The sequence below is a fragment of the Archocentrus centrarchus genome, unplaced genomic scaffold (assembly GCF_007364275.1).
Source record: "Archocentrus centrarchus isolate MPI-CPG fArcCen1 unplaced genomic scaffold, fArcCen1 scaffold_156_ctg1, whole genome shotgun sequence".
Classification (NCBI taxonomy): Eukaryota; Metazoa; Chordata; class Actinopteri; order Cichliformes; family Cichlidae; genus Archocentrus; species Archocentrus centrarchus.
In genome coordinates, this window is record NW_022060201.1 from 22,083 (window position 1) to 34,035 (window position 11,953).

General features: G+C 38.3%; 1 protein-coding gene and 1 long non-coding RNA gene across 2 annotated transcripts; both read left to right on the forward strand.

The window, feature by feature from the left end:
- Positions 1-6,604: 6,604 nt before the first annotated feature.
- LOC115775487 (uncharacterized) lies at positions 6,605-9,590 on the forward strand. Its single transcript, XM_030723017.1, has 6 exons — positions 6,605-6,662; positions 8,029-8,131; positions 8,494-8,669; positions 8,805-8,941; positions 9,193-9,286; positions 9,378-9,590. The coding sequence occupies exons 2-6, from the start codon at positions 8,035-8,037 to the stop codon at positions 9,588-9,590; spliced, it is 717 nt and encodes a 238-aa protein (XP_030578877.1). The 5' UTR covers positions 6,605-6,662; positions 8,029-8,034.
- Positions 9,591-9,902: 312 nt separating this feature from the next.
- LOC115775485 (uncharacterized) lies at positions 9,903-10,560 on the forward strand. Its single transcript, XR_004019329.1, has 3 exons — positions 9,903-9,980; positions 10,063-10,190; positions 10,342-10,560. It is a non-coding gene; the product is annotated as an uncharacterized LOC115775485 (long non-coding RNA).
- Positions 10,561-11,953: the final 1,393 nt, after the last annotated feature.

Sequence of the window (11,953 nt, forward strand, 5' to 3'; positions counted from 1 at the left end):
CTTTTTATTTTTTATCTGAATAAATTGAATCATTTCTAGAATAGAGAAATTTAGACTGGGTTAAACTAATCAAGAGATCTTTAATATGAAGACACTGAATAATAGATCTTTCAAACATAAACTTCTGCTGTTAAATATGTCTCTTGGCAAATTGTAGTGTGTACATTTTAATTTGATAGTCTTTGAGTCAGGGAGTTATATTTAGTGGGTAAAATTAATAAATAAAACTATGTTGAACAGTTAGACCTGATCAGACCGCAGGTTCTATTCATATTTGAATTTTGACCCCAAAGACCTGCAGTTCAAGACTCAACTTTTCAAACTAAAGACAGCAGGAAAAATCAGTACAACTTAATACAACTGGACTAGTTTTCAAAGATACCAGTAACTGCTCCCCGCTATGGCCTGATAAGGAATGTGCCTTTTACAGGGAATGTTTTGCCTCGGACTAGAACCCCTGTCCGTCACACTGTGGATGGGAACATCTCAGTGTGATGGCCTGTTATCGGAGTATAACTGGCATTAAAAATCCCTGGTTTGCCAAACAGAGGACTGACGTGTGGAGGATGGGAGTCTTGGGAAAATGGGATGGTGTCTGAATTAGTCCAGGTTGTAATAAAACAATCAGCCTGAAAGGCTTCTTTATGCCTAAGAGTTCCTGTTGGAGTTCCTAACAAATTTAAGGTACAGCAGCAGAGTTTGTGTCACTGTATGCCTTTGGGTCATAATTAAACAAAACTTAGATTGGGTTAATTATAATATTAAATCAGGAATGTTGATTAACCTTACAGAGGCTGACTGGAAAACTGGAACATCATTAACAGCAGAATAAAATAACAGATGTTACTTGTGTGGTTTACTCAGTCTAAATAATATTTAACCACAGCAGTTCAATTCTCCAGAGCACTGTCAAAATTAGTAGAGAACTCAAATAAATAAATAAATCCTGTATCTTAATGATGGGAAAATGTTTTGAGAATCAGATGGACAAATTCAAACTTTCCCTATTTTCCTAAGGAATTGATCACCTGGGAAAAGACATAGAAAAGGGGGGTTTGAACCTGTAATGACAGGATCAGTTATTCAGTAAATAAATACTAATTGATGAAAGTGTGATAATAAATATTTGTTTCATGTGATGTGCTCTAACAGATATATTCTGAGGTTATGTTTTATGATCTTGTGTCTCGTGCTTTAGTCCACTTGTTAGGCATTTCTGTTTGTTTGGTCTTACTTTATAGAAAAGGAGGTGAATTTAGGAAATAAGAGTGCTAATAATAATAATGCTTTAGAAAGCTTTTTATATGTTTTTCCATTCTTTACTGAAAAAGAGAGCTGCTCTCTCCCTCTGTCTGTCTCTAACAAATGTGTGTGTGTGTGTGTGTGTGACCTTGTTGAAGCATAAACACTGATTACAAAAGTCAGAGGCTCACAGAAATATCATGAGAGCAATTCTGGTTTGTAGTGACTTGTTGTGCTTTAAATATATTATATTCATGCCATTTTTGTTTGTTTTCATGTTGTTTTTAGTGTTAATCAATAGGTTAATAACCATAGGGGTGTTAAATTTTCACACCTGAATGGTGTGAAAAAGGAGGGAGTTGTTAGGGATTATTTTTTACTCAGTGAATAAAGGACAAATGTTTAAAGGTAAACTCCAGTAAATTGATTAATAAACAGTGGATCAACCAAATAATAAACAATTAAATAACACATTAGACAGAGAGCAACTGATCAGAAAGTTCTAACTTCTCTGTTTCAGTGCACCTAATCTTGAGGACCAGCCATCGAACGTACAATTAGAACATTACCAACGTCACCATGTTCTGTCACTAATCTGGACAAGATTTCTCTGTATTGATTAAATTAGAACATCAGGAAGAAGATGTGCCTATGACTGAGAGGAATCTGGGTCATGAAAACCAGCTGGAATGAGCCTGGATGACGAAGGTCAACTCATAGCACCCAGAGATTGTTTATGCTTAGATAATGACGAGCTGTATAAAAATGTTTTGGTTAGACAGGAACACGGGCTCAGAGGGAGAGAGTGCACACTCTTACTCTGAGCCCCCACATGGCCATGTGTACTTTTTCTGATCCTTTAATATATTAAATGTTTTACTTTTTTAATTAAAGTGTTTCAGGTGTCTTCCTTCACAAAAAACCTGTTTACCTGACAGAAGTTATTTTAGGTACCAAGTTATGGTGATGCCTTGTATTTTTAAAGAAAAAGTGAGTCATATTTACCAGTGTGTTTCTAATGTAATTCTGGGTACAAAGCTGTACAATGTTTAATCAATAAGTTTATCATTACCTGCTAATTTTTTGCAGGATTGTTTATGTTAAGATACCTATGTTTGCACTGCCAGTAAGTTCGATTATTTTATTTGAATCGTGCTATCATCTGAGCACAGGTAGCTAGAGATGGTGAGGCAAAAAGAAAGCTCTCCGGGGCACAAAACAGAAAATGTGTCCGCATACACCTCAGAAAGTATATAGCAGCGCCCCTGTGTAATACGGCAGAAAACTTTATGTTGAGATGACAGAGTCACGCCCTTCTGCCGCTTTTGTCATGCGTTCTTGGTTCGAGACCAGCCGAGTTGAACCCATTTTTCAGCCGAGCACCAAATGCGTTCGCGGTGAAAAAACTGCTGAACGGTTCAAATACTGTCACCCTGTTGGTAGAAAAGCGTATTATTGTTTGTGTGCAGAGCAGAGCCCGACTGTACGAGTGAGCAAGAAGTTACGAGTCAAAGAGAGAGCCTCGTCTGGCCAACAGAGTGCTGGAAGTGAGTTCCCCCTGCTTACATTCGGACCTAACCTACAAACTCACCTTCTGATTTGTGCAAATAAAAGCTTTAAACTTTTAACAGTTGCTCCCACAGTTGGGTCCTTCATTTCCCATGACACATCCAGAGGACTTAAAACCATTAATGACCTCTATCTTCCAGAGTCTGATGTCACACACAACTTTTAATATATTCAAATGAGAAGTTTGTAAAAGCAAATCTGAGCAGTCTTAACAAATGTCCCCTTTCACTGTTGGAAAAAGCGAAAAATAACTTAACCTTGTAATGTCCTCCAGATTTCCTTACACGCATTGTCCTCTGTGGTCAAAATGACCCCACTTGGCTTGACTGTCATTTTTGACCCCATATTACAACAGATGTTTTTAAATTAAATAAAAATGCAAAATTCAATCAAATTGCTTAAAATTGATTCTAATCATAAAGCGCATAGTATCGAACAGCCCCTCTTATTTTCAAATCATTGGATGAATGCAAAACATATTTTGATAGCAATAGATTTCATTTGGGGTAAAAAAAACAAACAGGACATTATGAGGGTTAAGAAAAGGCATCATCAGATTTCTATAACATGTTGATATCAAACTCATCAGAGAATTCAAAATATAAATTAATGTCCTGGAATGAGGATTTGACACAAATTTTTAGTGAGCAAGAGTGGGAAAAACATGTGCTAAAGTTCACACAATGTCTATAAATAGTTGTCTTAGAGTCCTACAATTTAAATGGTAAAAACACAGCAGACATGTACAAAGTGTGTCTCCATAGGAACATTAATTCACTGCATGTGGGAATGCAGGCAGATAAAAATATTTTGGGAGGAGGTAAAGAACATAACTGAAAATAATTCCTAAACAGATTATAGTAGACCCAAAATGATTTCTGATGGTTCTATATGCAGAGAAGCAGAATTATAGCAAAGCTTAATGTGCATTTATAGACCTCAGTGTACTGACTGCAACAAAGTGTCCAGCTTTGACCTGCAGAAACATCAGCAGATTCAGCACCACCCAGCGGTTAAAGCAGATGTTATCTCGCTCGGCACTTGAAACAATAAAATATATTCATAAATCCAAGCAACAACTGTTTGAGAAGATTTGGAGACTTTTATTAATTTTATAAGGGATGTGGCCCTAACAGATGAAACGGTGGACTATTGAGAATAGTCCACCGTTAGTATGGGGTGGCTGTAGCTCAGTACGTAGAGCAGGTCACCTACTGATCGGAAGGTCAGCGGTTCGATTCCTGGCTACTCCAGGCTACATGCCAATGTATCCTTGGGCAAGATACTTAACCCCAAGTTGCTCTCCGACCATCCTGTCGGAGTATGAATGTGTGTGAATGCTAGTTAATTAAAAGCACTTAGCTTAGTATAAACATGGAAGTGCTTGTATGAATGTGAGTGCATGGGTAAATGTAAACATGTTGTGTAAGCGCTTTGAGTGCTCTGACTGAGTAGAAAAGCGCTATATAAGAGCTAGTCCATTTACCATTTCCATTTACCAATGGACACCCTGTGGTTCCACGGTTCAGGAAATATATGGACCCACACTTTTTCTGGGAGCAGATTCTAGTATTCTAGGCCAAGCTGAAAAAGTGAATTACCTTCAGTAAGAGAAGCTTTGATTACTTTGCGTTATCATTACTTTTTTCTTTTTTGTGTGTTTGTTGTTTTGTTGGAATACAGATACCATGTAGTACAATCAAGCAACAAAATCAAAATTAAAGTCCCGGTGTTTTACATGCGGTGCAGGCCGACAGAAACAAATAAAATACAGAGATTTTTCCCTCCTAGCCCGGTAACACAATTACCTGTTAGTACAGTAAGGACGGTTTATTATGCTCACCTGCAGTCACACAGACAGAGTAGCAGAGAAGTATCAGGAGTCTAACTGTCCTCATTCTTTGCCATAATCCAAACGTCTCTCCTTTGAAACAAAGGAAAAAAGTGCTTATTTCTTTTTCCTTCAAAAACAGCTTTTTATTTTAATGTCCGTTTACTTCCTTTTTCCATTTTCAGCTTCACTTCCTTGTTCTTCTTCTTGTTTTAATGGCTGTTAACAAACCAGGGCCGTTTGTGGATTTCTGTAGTTGGGCACTGAGAAACTGCCCAGCTCTCTTCCACTTCCTCTTCTTCCTTTTAATTTTATTGGTGAGACAGTGCAGCGCTGCTGCAAACTGGTATGCAGTGTGGACTTAAATGTAACTCCCCCCCCAAAAAACAATAAAAACCTCCCACTAAACAAATTAGTCTGTTTTAAAAAATGGAATATGGCCTGATAGAAACATGTTCTTTGGTCTCATCTTCTCCACCACATTTTCCTGCATGGTGTTTACCTGTTATAAATAATGTGCTATTTAAACCAATGTGTCCAAGTCTGAGTCGTGATCTGACCGTCTCCTCTCTCCTCTCTCCTCATTTCTCCTGTGTTCAGGGGTGCAGCTATATACTTTCTGAGGTGTATGGGGAGATTATGTTTCATGGACAGTTGTGCAAATGACATCAGTGTGATGTCAGAAAAAACATCTTTCAGCATTATAATCCCCCTATCCCTCCATACATTGAAACCCCTATCAGATGACGTACCAAACGCCAGGCTTTAACTGTGTTAAGTATAACAGGATTGCTGGTACTCAGCCTCACATCATTCATCCTTTCAATACCCAACCAGTAAACCCGTCAGGCCCAGGAGCCTTCCCACTTTTTAACTTCTTGATAGCATTTACAACTTCTTCTCTGGAAATGGGTGCATTAAGAATAGTTTGTTCTGCTGTAATGGTGGGTAGCTTAATGTGTGAGAAAAAGTACTCCATTAGGTTATGTGCATCTATTGACTGTCCCGATGAATATAAGTCATGATAAAATTGCTTAAAGATGGAATTTATTTGAATGCTATCATGTACCGATGTCCCTTTATCATCACAAATGACAGCGAATAAATGGCAATCTGCTCTTTTCCTCGTAAGTTAAGCCAAATACCTCCCTGGTTTATCGCCATGTTCATAAGATCTCTGTCTCACAAATTTAAGTTTAGTCTCCTCTTGTTGTGTGAGTAGGCTGTTAAGAGCAGACTTAACTGCAGAAATTTCCCTTAACGGCCGAGCAGACAGGGACTCGATATATGCTTTCTCTTTTGCTTTGAGTTCCTTGCTAAGCTCTTGTTGTTTCTTAGCTTTTGCTTCCTTTTATTGGCCGAAAATGAAATTATCATACCCCTGACATATGCCTTACTAGTTTCCCACTGTAGGCAGTGGTCAGAAATAAGAATACTACCAACTGAGCAGGACAAAACTACAGTCTACTCACCAATATAAGCAAAGACATCATACATAAAAAAAACACAGTAAAACATTGGAAGTCATTTTATTTTTTTCTGAAATGAATTTGGCACAACACCGACAGCTGGATAAGATCAAGTTCCCAGAGATTAACAAAGAAAATGTTCAGCTTGTTTGGCTCCACATGTTTGTGTGAGCAGATTTTCACTGTTCTGAACTTCAACAAGAACTGCTGAGATCCAGATTGAGTGACTCCACCTATGTGACATTTTACACACATCTAACACTGCTCTGCACAGCAAAATTAGAAGTGTTAGATTTCAAGTGTTGTTGTTGTCTGTTAAAAATACAGTGTTAATTCAACACTTGTTTAGTCTAGTCAACGATATAAGTGTTAGTTTCCCAAAAGAGTTGGTGTTATTCCAGGGAGTTAAATTTAAGTAACTCTATCTGGTGTTAAGTTTAAAATCAACACCTGACAGAGTTGCTCCAGAATTTCAACGTATCTGTGACGTGTTTGTTCAAGAGCGGGGACAGCAGCAGTCTCATGCAGTCTGGAGCTTACATCGTGAAAAGGTAAGTTTTTGCATGATATTTTTTATGGCTGCATTCATTTTCCCTTTGCGCAAGTTTATTGATTAATACATAGTTTGCTTAACGTAAGTATATGCGTTTGGATATCACGGTATATATGTACAACTGCAATTTTTTGTGAGAGGTTAAAGCTAGCCAAACTGGTGTAGCATGAGGTGTCGGGTTAGCTGAACATTAAAACTTAGAAAATCTGAAGGCCATCTGAGTTAACATATTTAGCTGTGGTGTCGTTTTCTTGACGGTCTTGGCTTTAATATGGCATAATGTATCGAGGGGGGTAGAGTGCCTGTGCTGGACCCGGGGCTTGAGCTCCTGCTTGTCGATGGACAGGTGCTAAAATCAGAAAAGCTATGAGAGGCCGGTGGTATGTTGCTGCTGGAAGAATAGCTGGAGGGTTCCTAGAGAAAAAACACACCGGGCCGCCACACCAAGTCCTGCGCTAAACCCGGAGCTTTTAATCGGCAGGAGTAGTTTATTTATTTATCATTTTCTAAGTTTTGGGCTAAATTAAAAAAAAAGTTTTAACTTTAGCTTGTTAGCGGAGCTGGCAACAGGGTCGCATACCCTCCCGCCATCACCTGCTGCCATGGGTAATAAAGGTCTGAAATGCTGGTGAGTTTTTATAACTTTACTCAATGCTGCAGCTCTCCATGCATATAAAAAAATAACGTCACTGTCATGTTTATACCTTCAAGTGATGTTATATTGTCAAACTCTTTATTTATGGGTGTTGGTGCTGTTAGTCGTCATGACGACATTCCTGACCTCGCGCCATTACCCATAATTCGTAGCGGAATCCAGTAGTTTACTTCCGCTTGCACTGTTGTTTACATTGCAGGGTTACACACTTGCTGTTCATTTAAACATTTTTACAATGCAGTTTCTTTTACATGGCGTAATGGCATTGCAAGGATGTTTTTAAAAAGCAGCGAGGACAATTCAGTAACAGTACCTCACTTGTACGCCTTGAATCTTGCACCTGTTTAAGTATGAAAATACTAAAACTAATTAAAACTAAGCATTAAACCAAAAAATAAAAACTAATAAAAATGATCAAAACCACTCTGAAAACTAATTACAACTAACTGAATTGGAGAACAAAAGTAAAAACTAACTAAAACCTAACTATAATGTAAAATCCAAAACTATTATAACCTTGGTGCTGGCTCCCATTATTTAGGTGGGGACTGGTTGGCATGACTTGTGCATATGAGAATCAAAGAAGCATTTCCGCAGTCGATTTCATGTGAGTAAAGCAAAGCAAAAATGTTTCTGTCTCTACACATTCACGGTGAATATACTGTAAATAATGGCACATTTGGTTGCCTTTTCTTTTTTTCTTCATTAGTACATCATGTTGGTGAAGGTGAGATTTGGAGAAACGCAGAAGTATGTCAAAGTAGCTGAGACTGAAGATGGTTATGATGACTTCAGCACATTTCTTCAGAAAGGTTGGCATCAGTTTTCATATAGTACAGAATGTTTGTGTAAATGGACTATTTGCTATAAAACCGTGCTATAAAAAAGTTTTTCCATTGCTCTAAATATAATATTTTTATCAGTCATTGTGAAGCTAGGTCTTGCTCTTGAGACTGAGCTACACTTGACAGATGAATCAGGGACAGAGGTTGATGCAGATGTGTTTGAGGATCTTTTGCAAGCAGGGAACCTTACTGTTAGGGTGACAACTGAGAAGTCAACAGGTGAGGCTCAGCCTTGTTGAGGAAGGAGTAGGTCACGAATTTAGAAAAATAAAGTATTTAGAACAAATTTTATCCATTTGCTGTATACATTTTTTTTCCACTGTTTCCAGTTGTGCTTCAACATGATTTATCATCTACTTCGCTGGAGTCAACCATGTCAGACAATTCATCTGTGTCAGTTTCTGGAGACTCCTTGCTAGCATCTTCTGACTCATCTGATGCCACAGTGATTGTTCACACAAACGGAGGGACGAGAACACATGCTGAACGGGAAGCAGCAAAAGAGGTGTGCAGCTTTTGTAACAAATGATGTAAAACATCAGGCACAAAGAATTTTGCTGTTAAACTGTGGGTTGTTTGTTGAATTTGATGTTGATAAAGATTGATGAAATTTCTGACTATGTGATGCTTAATCTTGTAGATGGTGAGAAATGCTCTCCAGGTTAAACCAGGTGGACAGGTTATTTTGGATGAATACGATAAACTGCGATCACTGACGGATGGCACAAGAAGACGTTTGGTAAACCTCCTTGTGGCCAACATGGTTGAAATTCATGGGTAAGACATCAATATTCATATTTATACTTTAAAAATGTTTTAAAAGAGCACATTCAGTTTAGGACATTGCATATCAGTAAAGCAATTTCTTTAATATATCCTATAATGGAAATAAACATCAAATGGCTAAAGCATGACATAAAAACTGACAATTTGAGAGAGACTAAAACTCATTGAAGCAAATAACAGTAGAATTTGTCCCCTTTAAATCCTGATAGAATTGTTGTAGTTATGTCATATTTATCTTTCAGGATGATCCCACCAGTCTCTGTGAGAACTAAATATGCTTTGGGCATCATCTCTCTATTTCCCAGCCTCAAAGATCCATATTCAGACAATGGATATGTAAGTTTTTAAATGAAGTCTTTTATGTCAGTTTATTCAGTAGTAATATATTCTGAATTTGCTCTACAATTTTGTATTTTTACTATCACAGGAACACTTCTATGACCAACAGAGTGGATCTGGCTACTTGGCTTGGAGAATAAAAACTGTTCAGCGCAACTCGGCAGCTCAGTACCGGAGATCCTCCACCAGCACAGCCTATCAAGATAGTCCAAAGAGAAAGAGAGAGGTTTCCTGCACCGATAAGCAGCTGCTTGGTGAGGAGTGTCGTGAAAGCGATATCCTTTTTGAAATATTCAACTGATGAATCGGCAGTCAAAGAGAAGATGAGGGCCACATTTCATATCGTCAAACACTGGTTCAAGATCAACAGTGCTCTTCAACAGTCTTGGATGTCTTCCCACGATTCCTTAACATCACTGGCTTGGTAAGACAAACAACTTATTATTAATATTATTATTATTATTAAGTGAATCATCACTCAAAGTATACACTTTCAACATGAAATAGTATAAAGATGCACATTCTTCTGTAGATTGACCAGGACTTCACCATGATGTTTGGAGAGGAGGTGTCGGGCAGATTTTTGGCAAAATGGCCTACTTTTTTTCAAAACCTAGGATCCTGACAGAGTGCAGAAAACTGACTTCTAATGAGCACATTGAAGAGCTCTTGTATTCGCAGCACGACACAGGTGGGTCTGGTTAGTTTGGCTCACTCTTTAAAATATCAGTTATGTATCATTTGAATGTGTCTTTTACCTGTGTTTCCCCTAGGCTGGGACAGTGACCTGTCAAGCATTCTACTGTTGCTTCACTTGCTTCCACCTACCTCCAAAGGCCACAAGAAGAGTGCCAAAATCAGCTCATGTCAAGCTGTGGACCATGTTGTGAGATATCTGCAGGTATGCAAATCATACTGTATTTATGTGGTTATTCTGATGATCCTACTTCTTGTGTTGAAGCACTTTCTTATTGGCTTTGTTAGCTATTTGAATGTAGCTGTGCTATATTTCATGGATTCCTATCATTCCTCTTCTATACATTTTGTCAAAGATGGGAGCCAGTGTCGAAACCTTCCTTGCTGGTGTGGAACCGGGACAGCCCTTCCTCCTGTGTGTTGGTGAAAACAAGAGCAGCATCCAAAGATACTACATCATCATTGATCACAAGGCCGTCCCTTGCAAGGCACAGACCTCCTTGGCAGCTTTCGATGAGCTCTTCAAGGCACACTTCATCTTCAGCGTCAACTACCATGAATCCCTCTATAACTTCTATACGTCATCCAACCACAGTTTTTAACATTGATGTGGGACATGCCAAGGAAGTCCAGAGTCAGGGAACTAAGAGCAAGATTTTTGCACGACACTTGAGGTGATAAATATCCTTGGATGCAAATATGTTTCTTTGTTATGTCTGTAAGCACACCACAAAAGTTCTGCATTGCTTTGTCAGCATTTAAGACTCCACCATGGTCTATATCCTGGAAAGACGTTACGTTTAAAATGTGACAGTTGGGATGTTGTTTATCGTTTTGCACATATTCAGGTTTTTAAAAAGCATCTTGTTCATTTCCATAGAGATGCTGCTTTGACTTATACTGCTGACAATGTGGACACTCTGAATGAAGTTGGTGAGCCCTCAACTTCACAGGCAGTCAGTACAAACTCTCCTGTAACTACTCAGACCTCTACTGACAACAATCATATGTTAATATGTGTTCCTCTGTTGTTGCACAGTTGCAAGCATGTGGTGTTGCTGAGAGCACAGTCCAAGCAATGGTGGGTTCTATGGAGGAACTTGTTAATGACATTCATAGGGATGTAAGAGAGGCAGTTCTTGGCTGCACTTCAGAAATTCAAGGCACAGATTTGGAAAGAAAATTGAAAAATGTTTTTGATCGACTAAAAAATCCCTTTTCAACCTTAAATACTCGAGTCAAAAGACAGAAGTTCTTTGAGGAAAAGTGGGAAATTGTTGAACCTGTTGAGTATGTTCTTGGGGTGCGGTTTGATGTTCGCAGAGATCAAACAACAGGACTTTACAGTCAGGTCCCTGTAACAGATAAATTTGTGTATACGCCCATTCTAGGAACTCTTAAGTCTATGTTCAGGAATGCTGAATTATGTGAAAGTTTTTTGAAAGCAATCTTCACGAAGAAGGCATTTATAAAGACATATGTGATGGTTCATACTTCAAAAGTAACATTTTGTTTTCCCAGAAAAAACATGTTCTACAGATTCAACTCTATTTTGATGAGTTTGAGACAGCAAACCCTTTAGGTTTCAAGAAAGGAATTCACAAACTTGGTTGTATTTACTTTATTTGAGAAACCTTCCCCCCAAAATATAATTCTGTGTTGATGAATATACATGTTGTGACTCTTTTTCACTCACAAGACCTGAAAACTTATGGCTTTGATGACATCCTAAAGCCTCTTGTTGATGATCTTAAATTCTTGAAACTCAAGGAATTGAGGTGCCTTTCTCAGACTCACCATTGCTTGGTTCTGTTATACAAGTAAACAGGTGACAACCTTGGTTTACACGGACTGTTTGGTTTTGTTGAGTCCTTCAGTGCTACGTATTTCTGTAGATTTTGTTTGACAAGTAAGGATGAGTCACAGTCTGTCTTTACTGAAGATGACCCTGGTATGATTTTTCGTACA